Genomic DNA, 16452 nt, shown 5'->3' with positions numbered 1-16452 from the left:
GAGTCCGAGGTTGTGACTACAGATTAAGACCCATTTCTCCACCCTTTTACTAAATTGTCCATTTCAAGTTCTTCTGAAATAGTTTAACCAAGACTAGTTTTCCTGCTTGTAGTTCTGTTGCCACTACAATGGAGTTGTGAACTGAGTCCCAGGTTGTGACTACAGATAAGACCCATTTCTCCACCCTTTTACTAAATTCTCCATTTCAAGTTCCTTTGAAATAGTTTAACCAAGACTAGTTTTCCTGCTTGTAGTTCTGTTGCCACTACAATGGAGTTGTGAACTGAGTCCCAGGTTGTGACTACAGATAAGACCCATTTCTCCACCCTTTTACTAAATTGTCCATTTCAAGTTCTTCTGAAATAGTTTAACCAAGACTAGTTTTCCTGCTTGTAGTTCTGTTGCCACTACAATGGAGTTGTGAACTGAGTCCGAGGTTGTGACTACAGATTAAGACCCATTTCTCCACCCTTTTACTTAATTGTCCATTTCAAGTTCCTTTGAAATAGTTTAACCAAGACTAGTTGTCCTGCTTGTAGTTCTGTTGCCACTACAATGGAGTTGTGAACTGAGTCCCAGGTTGTGACTACAGATTAAGACCCATTTCTCCACCCTTTTACTTAATTGTCCATTTCAAGTTCTTCTGAAATAGTTTAACCAAGACTAGTTTTCCTGCTTGTAGTTCTGTTGCCACTACAATGGAGTTGTGAACTGAGTCCCAGGTTGTGACTACAGATTAAGACCCATTTCTCCACCCTTTTACTTAATTGTCCATTTCAAGTTCCTTTGAAATAGTTTAACCAAGACTAGTTGTCCTGCTTGTAGTTCTGTTGCCACTAACGATTCCTGGTACTAAAATAGAATGGGTTTTGCCCGTTTCTCCCAGCAGAGGAACCTGCCACGCCAATGATGCCACCGATTGGTCTCAAGGCCATCGTGTTGTCGCCGTCCACCATTGTATTGACATGGGCTGATAACACCCTCGGCAAGAGTCAGAAGATAACAGATAACAGGTATTACACTGTGCGATACACACCACTACCGAGCCACAACCGGCGACCGAGGCAGCTCAACTCCACCGATCTCAACGCCCATGTTGATGGACTCAAGCCAAACACTCAGTATGAGTTCTCAGTCAAGGTCATCAAAGGTCGCAGACAGAGCACCTGGAGTATGAGTGTCGTCAACACAACACAAGAATCAGGTACGTGAAAAGTAGGATTACTGATGGCTTGTATATTGCCAATGTTGAAAATATGTTTGCTTACAAAAGTGAAAAGAAAGCAACAATCCTTGTAGATTTTCTTTCATAACCAAAACCATACAGTGCTTGCCCTTAACCCTGAGAAGCTGCAGGCCATAAGTAGCCAGAACCAATTACGATCTTGTGGGTCGTGATCAGAATGTTTTGGCGTTAATGTTTTCACTAAAATAGTAATTCCTATCAAACAAAAATATCATGTTTTTGGGGGGTTTTATTGGGGATGCAAAAGCTGCCAACTGTAAACCAAAAGCTGTGGGTCCAAGTGGGCTTTAGTCAGCTTCAGGCCTGAGGACCAACATTAGATTCAAACACTGATAGCACTAGCTGATATAAACTATAATTCCTGACTAGAACAGGTCCCTTCCCGTCTGTACTGGTCGAAAGAGGATCAGAACGGTTTACTCGGTTCATGTGAGTCAGTCTATAAGCTGACTTTGGTTTCGGTATCTGTCACCAGATTGTCTGGTCCAAGTCCACAATCATAGCTGGAACATTGTTGACGGACATTTTACAAAACATAAAACGCTTCAGTTAAATGGCTAAAGTAAAAGTAAAATGTCTTTTACTAGATTCCAGCTGAAAAAAATGTTTTAATAATGGCTGATGGAATCTGAACAGATGGAACTCTGCGTAATGGTTAAAGTGTCACGTCATCATAATGAAGGCCCAGGTTCAATCCCCTACACGGGAACCATGTGTGAAGCCCACTGTGATATTGCTGGAATATTGCTGAAAGCTCTTTCACTCACTCGTCTCTTCCAGCACCTGGATCTGAGCCAAGAGACTTGACACCAGTGGCTGTGGAGGGCAACCCCCTTGCTGTCACCCTCAACTGGCAACCCCCCCAGAAACCCAATGGTTTAATCACAGGTAAGCCGTCAAGTGTTCGCTCTTCGAAAACAGGAATCAGAATCTTAGTACATGATATAGGGGTGTGACGATACACTCACCTTGCCTATCAATACACATCAAAATACTTTCATCACATAAATACAAATATGATACAACATTGTTCAAATCTTTCGATACTTTCTCCTTGCTCCATGGCTTTGCTCTATTAAGTAAATCATTTATGTTTTACTCCAATGATTCAGGTATATTTTCTTATTTTGCCAAGTCAGCATTTTGTTTAGTGAGCTTCTAATTAACGTGAAATGTTTCACCCTGATACCTAGCCTCACTGAAGATCAAGATTTCAAAGTGATCTTAGCATTAACTCCTGTGACGACTGGTGTAGCGCTAAGGCTGTCATGTACAAGGACCCCCTGGGGACTCTGTAGGACATTCTGTCAGGTTCACAATCAGACAATGAGAATAAAGGCCTTGAATTTCTCAGTACGAGTGAGTGAAGTTTGTCACATATCTGTATCTTGAAAACAATTTTGAATCATTTGTGAATGTGGACAATTACACATGTGCAGAGTCATTTCTGAGAATGATGGCATTTAAGCCAAAAACGGAAACCACAAAGGAATGTTTATGCTCTTTGAGGATTTAATAAATAAATAAATAAATAAATAAATAAATAAATAAATAAATATTTGTCCCCTTTGAGGATTCCCGAAATAAACAAATATTTTGTGCTCTTTGAAGATGTCCTAAATGAATTAATATTTTGTTCTTTTTGAGTATTTCCTAAATGAGTGAGTGAGTGAGTGAATAATCTGATTGGCTGAAGCACTATGCATTCTTCATTTTAGATTGTTTAATCGTAGTACACTCCTTTGCTCAATTATAGAACATCTGAAGTGTTCCTGTGTCCGAGATATTGACCCAGAGACCCACATGCACTATTTTTTAAAAATCAAAACAAAGAAAACATGAAGCTAGACTGTCATGCGTCATCTCGTTTGATAACTTCTGATGTATTGGTGGAACAGTGAATCGTGACACCCCTAACACTGATTTTTCCAACCTGTTCATGTACACCATTATATCTTTTCCTGCCATCCCTCTACAGAAACAAGAGGTATGCTATTCCCAACCACAGTCTCAGTGTGCCTGTGTCTGTTTGTCTGTGTCCATGTCTGTCCGTCTGTATCTGTTAGTCCATGTCATCTCCCATAATGCACCCCTGTGGAGTAGGTACAACTTCCTGTTTCCCATGGTGCAACTTGCTCTTTTCACAGATTCTGCTGTTTTTCCAAACTTAGATTGGCGGTGTCAGTGTCGTCTAATACAGAGGTCACAATTGCAGGAACTGCAGCAAATTTGCAGCAGAAAGGATTTCCAAAGGATTGGTAGCAGTTCCACAACTGATTAAACAGAAATGATTTCCTGACAGTACCCTACAAAAAGCCAACCAATGTTTTGCAGAAAAAGTTCCTTTATATTTTGAGTCTGAGAAAGCCGTTTTTTTTTTTGCTTTTCAAAACCTCTATCATTATCATTCTTTTCAGAACTTTAGGAAAAAAGGAAAAATGTCAACAACAAAAATCAGAAAAAAATTAATAATAATGATTTTTTTATATATACAAATGCGATAAAGACCTTTATTTCTCCTTGACTTTTATTTGGTGTATTCTGGATGATTTGTGCTCTGTAGGTGTTCACTTTGTTCAATGGTTTAGAGGTAGACATTTACTCTTGTTGGTATTTTCATGCACATATCGTGTGTGGTCTCACTTGTCGCACTCGTGTCAGTGGTAATCAGTCACACTAGCTGTCGTACTCTCCCTGCAAGTCGCTGTCGTACACACTCTGTTCCTCGTCCCACAGAATACGCGAATATATGTGGAAAAAAATAACTTTGGGAAAGTAATATACACAACGGAAACTTCAGAAAAGCCGCAAACAAGTTTGTAAATATGATGTTCTGTTTAGGTGAGTGAGTGAGTGAGTTTTAGTTTTACGCCGCACTCAGCAATATTCCAGCTATATGGCGGCGTCTGTTTAGGTAGTGAAGGGACAAAATCTTGTATTTTTATGTTATTGTGAAACAGTTTATTTATTAAATCTCTGCGTTATTGTGAAACAGTTTATTTATCGGAAATCATCAGTCGTTCTGTGTTATCATGAAACAGTTTATTTCTGAGAAATCATTAATTCTACTATGTCCTTATAAAACAGTTTATTTATTGGAAATCATTAATTCTGCTACGTTATTATAAAACAGTTTATTTATCGGAAATCATTAATTGTTCTGTTTTATCATGAAACAGTTTATTTGAGAGAAATCATTAATTCTACTATGTCCTTATGAAACAGTTTATTTTTTGGAAATCATTAATTCTACTACGTTATTATAAAACAGTTTATTTATTGGAAATCATGAATGTACTATGTTACTGTTTTAGAAAACCATTTTATTTTAAGTATTATCTTGATTTAAGTTTGCAAGCATTGCAGTACAAGCAATATAGTCTTTAGCTCTAGTCACATTTACCATCTTTCTCTCACGAGTTATGTACGAGTCAGAAAACACAAACACATCAAACATATATTATTTTCTGTTTACTAGCGAAGAAATATCGGAAATGACCTTGTTTGACCTGATACTTGTTGGCATCAAATTGAGGTCAAAATTACAAAAGCTGAAAAACGCTTGTGAAACGTCAAATTTTTTTTCTTTTTTTTTCTTGATGCTAAAATGCTAAAAAATATTTAAATTAACTTTTCTTTTTTCTTTCAGGGTACCTGATATTTTACACAACCGACTCCAACCAGGCAGACAGAGACTGGGTTCTAGAAGGGGTGGTTGGAGATAAGTTGTCCACAGTCATCAGCGACCTGACGCCCGACACAACCTACTACTTTAAAGTTCAGGCTCGGAATCGGAAAGGCTACGGACCTATGTCGGAAACTAAGATCTACAAAACACCCAAAAGTGAGTCTGGGGCTAGGTTACCAGGGAACAGATCTGTGAAGATCAGGGTTAGAATTGGTCTTCAGCAACCCATGCTTGCTGTAAGAGGTGACTAATAAGATTGAATGATCAGGTTCATTTACATTTCCTCGTGTCCGAACTGTGTAGATGTTGATTAGTGCAGACTCAGTTATTGACAACCATCAGACATACAGATTGAATATTGCTGAGTGCAGCTTCAACAACAAGCACATGGGAACTTTGTCCATTGAAATCTTGAATTGCATTTGTTAAAATCATGGATTCTTTTGGCAGAAGTTATGGTTTGTCTTTGAAAATGATAAATTGTGCCTGATAAAAACATGATTTATGATTATGACATGAAGTGCATCTATTGAAATTACCAAGTATTTTCTACCATTATGAACTGAATAATTTGTTGAAATTTATTGTTTGTTTCTTATATCATTATATGCACCTGTTTAAATAATGCACTGTTCCTTGGCACCATGAACTGGGAGTCGTTATTCACGTGTTGACATAAACAGCATCTGTAGAAATCATTTCTCATACTTGTTGACATCCACTACATCTGTTGCATACTTCGTTTGGAATCATGATGGTAAATGTTAGTGTTATTTCTACTGGCATACTTGTTTATGGTTTACTGATTAAGGTATTTTGTTCAATATTAGTTTCTAGATGTGTGGAAATTGTAGGAAATTACCTTTGGCTGTAATGAAGAATTACTGTCGCCATGTTGAAAAGCTGATCATTAATTCAAGGATTACTAACTTACATTATGACAATAAATAGGGATTCTTATTTTTCAAACATACCCCCAGAAATATAAATAATATACACAATTCTCAAATGATGGGAAAAGAGTGAAAATCTAGCTGTAATGCTGTTGTCTCATTTGTCTCTTAGTCGACCAGGCAGCCATGACAGATTCTAACGAACAGGGTGGCTTGTCCATGAACATCATCATTATCATCATCGCGGTTGCCGTGGGGATAATCTTCTGTATCATCATCATTGTGGTCAGTGTGCTTCTGTGCAAGAAACGTGACGCTCAGCGCCAGGATATCAGAAGGTGAGGGGATGGTAGATGAATGTGGCTCTAATCTTCTATTCTTCTATGACCCATCCTATATTTATGTACAAAGTGAGTGACCCCCCACCCCCTGCATGGTGTCATGTAGAAATTTTCTAGTAAAATTCTTTTATATTTAATGAACAAAATTACTGCCCCCCTTCCTTGCACATGTGTACAGAATTGATGACTCTCTACCCTCCAGTACAAAAAGGGTGACCCTCATTTAAATCATCATCACCCCCTGACCATTACTTTTGAATGGTCCCTTACAACAAAATCAACTTCAATATTTCAAAGCTTATAATTCAACTGGAGGCGGTGGCATGGTCTAGAGGTTAAAGCGATGGCTCATGACACCAATGGCCATTGTTTAATTCTTCACATGAGTGAAGCCTGTTTCTGGTGTACCGACCATGATATACAGGACAATTTTTATGGATAGCAACTTCTTGAGTTTATTTTCACGACGTTTCGGGGCTTATCCTAGCCCCCTCATCAGGTTGAGCTGAACTCAACATTAAGGCTAACTGTTAACTCTGCCCATGACCTCACAATGCTTATGACGTCACAATGCTATGACAACATGATACCAGTAGCTAACAGGAATGCTATGACAACATAATAAAATTAGTAGTGAATGGTTACAACTAACCTGATTTATAGAATGAATACATCTTATTTTGTATATATAGTAGTGTTGAAGGATTAAATTAGAAATGACAGATCATTATTGTATCAAATTGTAAGTTTGGACATGTACAAAGATTTTTGATAAATGTGTTGCATGTATAGCATGTAAAGTAATACTATTAACAGTACACAGAAGTTATTCATCATCCATGGGATAAGCCCCGAAACGTCATGAAAATAAACTCAAGAAGTTAGTTACTATCCATAAAAATTGTCCTGTATTGCTACGCCAACTTCTAAATGCCTTTGAAGAATCATACCATGATATATCTGGAATATTGCTGAAATCAGTGTAATACTTCAGCACTGATTCCTCTGATCTGACTTCCTAGCTATAAGTCCCCGAACAAGCCGTTGAAGGGGATCCCGAAGGATGTGAAGCCTCCAGACCTGTGGATCCATCAACCCAACCACATGGAGATGGGAAAGATGGACAAGTCCCAGCGGAGTGAGTCCAACATGTCCGTCGCCACCAGCACACTACGGCGGTCGTCACGCGGATCCTCGGACCGGCTCGACGAGTTCCCTCCTGGTCTGGACATCATGGACAAGCGGAGGAACTCTTTTGTTGGTGAGTATTTAAAATACAGCAGTTCTGGAAACAATGTGAAGGACAAACATTTTAAAAAGTTGTTTGCAAACCTATTGACTCGAAAAATATTGAAATGTGAAACTTATAGAAAGGTTAAAGGCTGTAAGGTTTTGAATACTCAGACAGGAAATGTGCAAAATGTCATAAAATCAAACTATCGGCCATTTTGAAAATGAATTACAGCGTTGAAAATAATATGTTGAAAGAGAGAGTGTGAGTTAATGGTGATATTTGTCTCCAACGGGAGAGAGACCGTTTGTTTTAATGGTGATATTTGTCTCCTGCAGGGGAGAGTGGGTACCCTTCAAGTGGGGAGGAGAGGTACCAGCCTTCACATCAGAGAAGTATCGTCCGTCCCAAGCCCATCACCATCCCCGTGGATGCACAGCCGCTTCAGAAAGAACGTACGTCTTTGTCATCATCACAGCACAGAAGCATTTTGAAATTGTGGGCAATGGGGATAGCTTAATAATTAAACTGTAAGCTCATCACATCGAAGACCCAGGTTTGATTCCCCATATGGGTTCAGTGGGTAAAGCCCATTTTTAGTATCCCTCATCGTGATACTGCTGGAATATTGCCAAAAGCAATATAAAACTCATCTCACTCACTTTTGGAAATTTTGGTACAAGACATTCCTGTCGATTTCAAATGTGTAATATATTGTCAGCATGTGAAGGAAGATGGGTTTTTTTACCAAATCACTGTATATTTCACAGTAACTGAAACACCTCATTTCAGCGTAAAACTTGTTTTCGGGTGATGGGAAAGCCTAATTGTTAAAGCCTCAGCTATTCACATTAAATACTTGGATCCCGTTTCACAAAGATCTCGTAAGTATAAGATTTCGTAACTTTTCTCATAGCATTCATACTTACTGTGTTACAGTATAGTAGGTACGAATGCTACAAGAAAAGTTATGAGATCTTAGGTTTGAGATTTTTGTGAAACAGGGCCCTAGACCTAGATTTTCGAAGCTCTCTTAGTGCTAAGATTGTCATATGTTAATGTTAATGTATGGCACTTACGACTATCTTAGCGCTAAGAGAGCTTCGAAAATCTTGGTTCTGGGTGAGTGAGGTCAGTTTACACCATTTTGAGAAACATTCTAGCAGTAATTCAGTGCATGGTTTTCACGCATTGTACCCATGTGGGTCCTGGGTCTTCAGCATAATGGGTAGTGGCTACCCTGCAACACATTTAGAAGACATTAAGACTCAATTCACACCAAGCTGTTAACACCCAGTCACAAGTGGGCTTGATCCCGTCCCCTCAAGCTCACAGGTTTGAACACTAGCCCAGAGCCTTAGCCAGCTCACCCACCATGCCGTCAGAGTTGATAACTTGTTTCATTTCCCTACAGTGTGTCTTCTCTAACTGCGCAGCATAACCTTTGGTACCTTTTGAAATCTTCAACTGTCTTTACATCCATCCATTTTACCTTCAGCGGTTGCCACGGTAACAGCATTACCAAATGGTCACATTACCCAAATGATTGACCCTCGAGATGTCGGAGGTCATCCAATGAGACCTGTATACCCTCGAACCCAGTACAACACACAATACACCTCAACGCCCCGTGTTAACGCAGGGGACATACCACAGTCAAGCTCAAGTGAGTATTAAATCTGAAATTGCAATTTTTTAAAAAATTCTTTTTCGATGTTTATTTTAACATTTCAATTTGCGAATTTCTTTGAAATCTGATTCAATTTTGATGTTCTTCAATAATTTTAAAATCATTTTGATTTGATTTGTTCAATATTTTGTCGATATGTTTCCATTTTAATCATGTTCCAGTTTACTGACTTTTAAAGCATCTTCACAGGCTAACACATTTCCCACTTAATAATTTGCTTGATTCAATTTTCAAATTTTGCACCCACCTGTAACGGACTGTAACAAATATATGCTTTTTGGATTAAAATATGTTTAATACTCTTGAACAGAAAAAAGAAAAAAATGAAATAATTTGTTGTGGTCCAGTAGTTTCCATTCAGTGTTTCCTGCATGATGTCACCCTGCTTTTGAGTAATAATGTTCTGTTGCCATGACAACCCTGGATCCAATCATCAGTCGTTTCAGAACTGACCTAACGATCTCTCTTATCACTAACAGTGCACAGATTTTCTATTGCTCAGAAGAATGATTTGATTGGATGGCTATTTTTAACATCAGGCTGTTTTCTAATGAATCTGTTGATATGCATGGGTCCAGGATATTGATCAGAATAGAATGGGTGAAAAATACCCTTCCTACAGAAGTATGGGTATTAACTGGTTACTGAAGTTTATGGATAGGTGTAAAGCTAATAATTATTAGTCATAACTGACTGCAAAATATTTTGACAACTTTCTAAAAGTATGAATGACAGTTGATGTTTTGGTAAAATTACAGAAATGGTTGAAGGAATTATTAAGCATTATAGGTAATGTACAGTGCAATAAACCAAGATGGAAATGCATACTGTTATTTGTATTTCTCTTGTATTAATGAAAACATTACTATCAGTATCAGAATAGCCACAGACAGAGCTCTGGCAACATTGGACATACGTTTTTCAAGATGAAATAATTATTGGTCAACAGAACCAAGAGCCATGTCATGAAATGAGCTCTGATAGAACTAATATTGGTGTTTGAATGAGGTAATCTTGCATGATGGTTTTGAGGACTTTTAAAACGTGTTCCGCTACCTTTATAGGAATATATTGTTTTCAAATCTGCAGTGGTGATTAGAGTTCTGTTCTGTTTCAAAAGATTTGGTTGAAACTTTTTGATTGGGAATATATTGTATAAAAATGATAATAATAATAATATGGATTTGCAAAATAGTAATAATCAGCAGTGGTGATTAAGGGTTTAATGTGTTTAAACACTTTGGTTGGTAAGCGAAACTAAAACAAAATGAATCATGAAAATTTATGCAGTTTCAATGATCACTGTGGCTACTCTGATGAGTAATGACTAAAATATTCAATGTGATGCTTTATAACTTTGTTCACTTTTATTAAGAGGAAGACTAATGCAAGTAATTTTTCTAGCGTGTGCGTGTGTTGTGTTTGTGGCATGATTTGTTTGTTTTCCTCGTCAGCTAAAGCCATGTCATCATTGAGCGAAGACGAGTGTGTGGGCTATCCCCCTGACGTGTTTGAAGACTCCTACGCCAGTAGAATAGGCTATGGCATGTATTTCTACTTTACTTCTTCTCAAAACAACAGAGATGCCGATTACAGTGAGTTCCTGCAGAAACTCTGCTGAAATTGTCTTAATTTTTGCAGAAATTCTGGGGAAATTAGCAGAAATTCTGGGGAAATTGCCAGAAATTTTGCAGAAATTGTTGGCACGCACTATTCAGCACATTTTGCACTTACATGCATCTTACATTTAACCAGGGGATTAATAATCTGCTCAATTTTTGTCTTTAAGTATTGATACACCTAGAGAACACTCACATCTTACACTTTTAGTTCCTTAGATACCTGCATGAAGCATTCACAGTTAAGGTTTGTATTTCTGTCCCGTTTCCCTCATACACCCATTTTATGTGTTTTCCATTTTCCTTCATCTGGATGTATTTTGAAGAATTTATGGATAGGTGTTGCTGACAGATCACCCAATTGGGCATAAGGCAGGGATAGCTATTTTCTCTGTACTTGTCGATAACAGTTCTCGACAAGGTGTGACATTTAAATTTCCTTATCAACATTAATGTTAAGAGATATTTCATCCTCAAATTTTAGTGAAACATATCATTCTTTAATTTCATGATGTGGGGAGCCATAACTTGTATTTCAGGAAAGATTATTAGGTTTGGCTTGCATGGCCTCTATTTCATTGCTACATATTCTCACAAAAACTTTTAACAAAAGGCTGGAATAGCATCAGTTCTTTGTTCTGAGACTGAACAGCGCCAAGTTGGGAATATTATGATTACATATGTTCTATCAATATGCTTGACAGGTAAGTATATGAATTGACACTTAAACTCCATGAGACACATATCAGCGTTACTTCACAGTGTTTATACGTTCCTCCACCACCCATGTGCAGTATTGATGCCATCAGTCAATCAGTCTTAAAGACAGGTGCAGTCAACATTTCAGTCTACTCACTGGTCAGCTCACATTATAGCTCAATGGCTATAGCCAGAGCTCCAGATAAGGTGCATATTTACATATTTTATGCAATAAAAATCACATTTACTCACTTAATTACAAATCTGGGAGTACAAGAAAATGTACAAGAATCACTTATGACCCAATAGGCCTATAATGCTGCAGGAGTCATGTGACTTCTATGGTGTATATTTAAAAATGGCTGCCAACTATTTGGCAATATAAGAAATTACTGAAAGCAATTATATTTATATATAAAGTATATATTGCTTTATATACAGTATAGTATATAGTACAGTATATATTATAAGTGCTCATTACCTTATAAGGATAAGACACTCGTGGTGAATATGTATTTGGGGTGATGGAGAGAATGTGTTAGGACTGTGAGGTATTGTTGACAAACAAAACATGACAGTTCCTGTACCAAGGTTGATTATTGTGCTATAGACTTGTGTGCAAAGCGATTAACTTTGTCCCTATGTCCATTGTCTCCAGTTGTGTATGTCACCAAGTCACATGACCCATGTGTCTGTTGGTTGTCGATGAAATGGGTTAGCTCCCATGTGGTAGCTGAGTGTTCTAGACATATAATCATAGCAAAAATGCTTTGACCCCACTCATTTGCATGTGACCCCATCATACTGACTCCTCCCACCAGTTATAACATCTCTTGTCCCGCCCCTTCCCATCTACAGAATCACCAAACTGCATGAGAACAGTCTCATCGTCCAAAATCTGTCGAGTGGATTTGTCTCTGTTCCTAACAAGCTGAAATTTCATGAAAAGAGATGACAAGTCAGTTCACAACTTAACTTCAACATCGGAAAGATTTTTAAATTGGGAAAAAAGGTCATGTGACAAAGGGAGGTAACTGTGATCATGCTTAATTCCAGGCCCTATCTCATCAGAATCACCAACCCCATATGATCAGCAAGCAAATACATTCGCTGAGTCAACAAGTGGGGTGGTTTCCTCAGAGGCCTTGAAGGTTTCGCTGGGGCGTACCCCCAACCCGCTGCGGAGCTTTGCCCTCCCTGGCCCCCCCTCCCCAGGAGCTACCCCACCCAGACACATAGGTAGGAGTCATGGAACACTCAGCTGCCACGGTTGCCAGGCAACAAAGCCATGGACCATTTGACATGGTGGAAGTGGGATCTTTTTCTTTTCAATTATTTTGAACATAAGAAACCCAAAATACTTGTCAAGTTAAGTCTTGTGGAAGCAAATATGTGAAAATAATAACTTTTGTTTGTCGCCACAATCCCAAGAAGCATCATTAGAAAAGCTGCGACGTTGTTCAACACAATAATGCAATATGAGCTACACTGAATCCCTAAAGCGGTATTCTGTTCATGGCTATGGCACTCCTCTTTTGGGGTTTATGGAATAAATAGTGCCAACAATTTGCATGTTCCACAAAATCTTCAAGAGACTTTCAGGGTAGAGGGACAGATAATACATGCAAATATTCAGTTCACGGAAAATGAAAATACATTCACAGAATTTTAAATATTTTTCTATGTTAGAAAGACTTTGAAAAGTTTGTTTTATGATTTTTCATCTTTATGGTATTTTTTATGTATATACACATTCTTGAAGTATTTTAATTCTTGATAGTGATAGAGTGAGTGAGTGAGTGTAGTTTTATGCTGCAATCAGCAATACTCCACCTATATGGTGGTGGTCTGTAAGTAATCAAGTCTGGACCAGACAGCATCAACATCATGAACATCGATGAGAGAGATGGTAAAAGTTAGGGGGTCATTCAACATTCTATTTGTTTTCGCCTGATACTACAAAAACTAAACTGCTTTTCAGCAAACTGAAACTGTATTTTTTTTAATCACATGGTTTGGGACTTATTTCATTACATTTCAACAAAGACCTTCCAAAATTTAGCTTTAAGATTGCTGTGTGGGAAGGGGCCCTGCTCCCTTTCATAGATTGAAATACTTTTGAAATGAGAAATTCAGAAATAAGAATAATTGGTCTTATTATGCACTTACAGGAATTGTAACCAAGGTGTGTATTTTTCTTGCAGTTAAGCCACAGCCTAATCTAAGTCCTTACAAGAAGCCCACTCCACCAATCACCGCTGGACCCATCAAATCTCGGTCTCCACTTCCACTCATCACTTCCAAAGCGCCAGATGTGACGCTCAAAGCTGGAAAAACTGGCAAAGAAGACAATGGCATGGAGGTTTGTTTGTTTATGTCACACTCAACTTAATCCCAGCTATATGGCGCTGCCAGTTTTGTTAATAATTGAGTCTGAACCCAACAATCCTGTGATTGACAGCATGAGCAACAAGCATGGGTTGCCGAAGATCAATTCTGCCTGGGATCTTAGTGGGGAACAGACATGGTGGGCTGAATTCTATTGTGAAACTCTACAGGATTCTTGATATGTGTGATGGCGATAGGGTAGCCTAGTGGTTAAGGCATTCGCTCATCAAACGAAAGACCGAGTTTGATTCCCCACATGTATACATTGTGTTAAGCCTATTTCTGGTGTCCCCCGCCATGATATTGCTGGAATATTGCTAAAAGGCATGTAAAGTTAGGTATCGGGCTAACTGTTCCCGCAGCCAAGTGCCTACCCGGACAACTGTTCCCCAACTACTGCCCCTTGGCTATCTGCCCTCACAGCACCCTATCAACTGTGCCCCCTGGACAATTGCCCCGTAGGACAAGTGCCCCATTCATTTATTGACCTATGTGATGAAGATTTTTGTGAAATGTAATGAGACTATAGTTTGATATGTATCTCCGTCTCTTTCAGAAATCTCTGAGTACCGAGGAGCTAACAGCAGAAATGGCCAACTTGGAGGGCCTGATGAAAGATCTGAACGCTATCACACAGCAAGAGTTTGAATGCTAGCAATGACAAGTGTGCTGCTATAGCGTGTTAATATTGTTATGTATGTATTTATATTTCAATACTACTGTGACAGGACACAGCCTCAGTCCGTGGCTTTCAATTGGATGTGTAGCCAGGTTACTATGACGACAGCATTTATGGTACTCGGCATACGTGTACTACTTATCGGACAATTTGTTATACAATGGGGACTCCATAGCAGAGACAAAGACATGTCTCCAATATTTCACAAGTCATTTCTGCTGAAGGGCTCAAGAAAAGATTTCTGCGTGTGGAGTGTATTGAAATGGGACACTGGTACAGTGAGGTTTGGAGATGACTTTTCACAGCAAAGGATTACATTCACAAGCGAAGATTATTGGCCGACTTTCTGATGTAGTTGATTCAGTTATCTCCCTTTGCTACCTTTTCCCTCGTTGTGTCGCTACCTGTTTGGTTGTGAAATTCCGTCAAGCTGTAGTGGAAAATGTCACGTGTGCAGTATTAGCAAAGGGAGATAATTCTGAGAGAAGACAGTGGTGCTATTTGTGTCACAACTACCCAGAACGTCTGTCAGTTGAAGACTTGGAAAAACAGCAACTGCCTTATCAACAAAACACTTTGTATATGTTTTAGAAATGCTGGCCATCTAGCTGAGCAATATTTGATCAACTGCTGAATTTCTTTCAAGAATGCCACCATATTTCCTTCGAACATCTGAGTTTTTCGATAATGGGATGTATATATCCTGGGGATATCAAGAAATATTTTGTGACAGTTTGAACAAGAAACATATATTGACATGGCTTATGAGGGACCAAAGACATATTATTGTTATTGATATTATTATTTTATTTTGTATCTGCGAAATGAATCAATCAATGTCTTGAAAGTGTGAATGACGGAAGTACTTCAGTGTGGTGTAAAATCCTCTGCAGAAAGATGCCAAAATTGTTTGGGATGTTTAAGTGAGCACTGAGGCTGGGTTTTTTTTCTTTCTATTTTTTTTTTCCATATAAAACAAAATTTACAAATTTAACTCAGACGTTTTAAGGAAATATGGTGGTCTACAGTTTGAACAAAGGCATCCCAAACATAGGCCAGAGTGCAACAGCGAAACTGTTCCTGGGGTGGAAGATGAATATTCATGATGTTTATCATGCCTGCTGGTCATACCATTTTGTTTTTGGAGTTGCAACATGTTGTATGGTTCACAGTTGAACCACTGACTTCTTGGAAGCTGAACGACAAGTGATCTTGCTCTTCAATATCAAGTCCTAGCAAAAGCAGATGAGTGAAAGTGCAAATTCTCAAAAATCTCAAAATTTCATTTTGACTTTGCAGTATGACCCAACAGGGATGTATGGCCAACCTGAATATATAATGACCCTCTTGACAGGCTGCTGCGGTGTTAAGACGAATCAGCCTTCACCTTTGTATCAATATCACATATAGATTTAGAGGGCCAAAACCAAATATACATATGTCAGCTTGTGTTTACCTATAGTTGACTAACGATCTTCCACCACAGCCCTTGTGTTTTGTACCGACGCCAAAGTAACTACGGCACTCCCATTTTGTATGAAATTGCTTTCATGGATCATGACCCTTGTACATACGTTCTCATTGTGTATTGACTACTTGAAAAATATCTGACCAAAAACCTGCCTGTAGCTGATTAGCCGCTCTACAGATATCATTGTTGTCTTCATTTTGAAGTCCATTTTGTTGTCGTTTATACAAGTGTTTTGTAAATGAGCATTTTAAGATGCCAAGTGTCGGTTTTCATATACTTTGTAGTAATGGTCAAAAATAATACACGATTTTAGTTGCATTGGATCTTTTGTATTTTGCAAGGTCAACAAGTAATTCTTTCAATTTATTTTTTTTCACAATTTTTATGGATTCATTTGTCATCATATTTTACCCCTCTATTACTCTGTTATTTATGCCATATGAACAAAGTGAAGAATACCTCAAACATATATGTTTTTCTCTAGTGTTTATTTAGCATGGCATGTCT

At 38.3% G+C, this 16452-nt stretch overlaps 1 protein-coding gene across 1 annotated transcript in view; it reads left to right on the top strand.

The window, feature by feature from the left end:
* Positions 1-16204, top strand: part of LOC137270372 (neogenin-like) — a 30746-nt gene extending 14542 nt beyond the window's left edge. The window contains exons 14-23 of the mRNA XM_067803940.1: positions 887-1204; positions 2027-2134; positions 4896-5090; positions 6000-6165; positions 7191-7429; positions 7738-7854; positions 8898-9065; positions 10544-10633; positions 13612-13769; positions 14352-16204. Coding sequence (XP_067660041.1) covers positions 887-1204; positions 2027-2134; positions 4896-5090; positions 6000-6165; positions 7191-7429; positions 7738-7854; positions 8898-9065; positions 10544-10633; positions 13612-13769; positions 14352-14450 — 1658 coding nt within the window. The 3' untranslated portion in view covers positions 14451-16204. The remainder of the gene's footprint in view (positions 1-886; positions 1205-2026; positions 2135-4895; positions 5091-5999; positions 6166-7190; positions 7430-7737; positions 7855-8897; positions 9066-10543; positions 10634-13611; positions 13770-14351) is intronic.
* The last annotated feature ends 248 nt before the right edge of the window (positions 16205-16452 follow it).

Source organism: Haliotis asinina, unplaced genomic scaffold (assembly GCF_037392515.1).
Source record: "Haliotis asinina isolate JCU_RB_2024 unplaced genomic scaffold, JCU_Hal_asi_v2 scaffold_63, whole genome shotgun sequence".
In the NCBI taxonomy this organism is placed as follows: domain Eukaryota; kingdom Metazoa; phylum Mollusca; class Gastropoda; order Lepetellida; family Haliotidae; genus Haliotis; species Haliotis asinina.
This window is presented reverse-complemented; position numbering and strand designations above follow the sequence as displayed.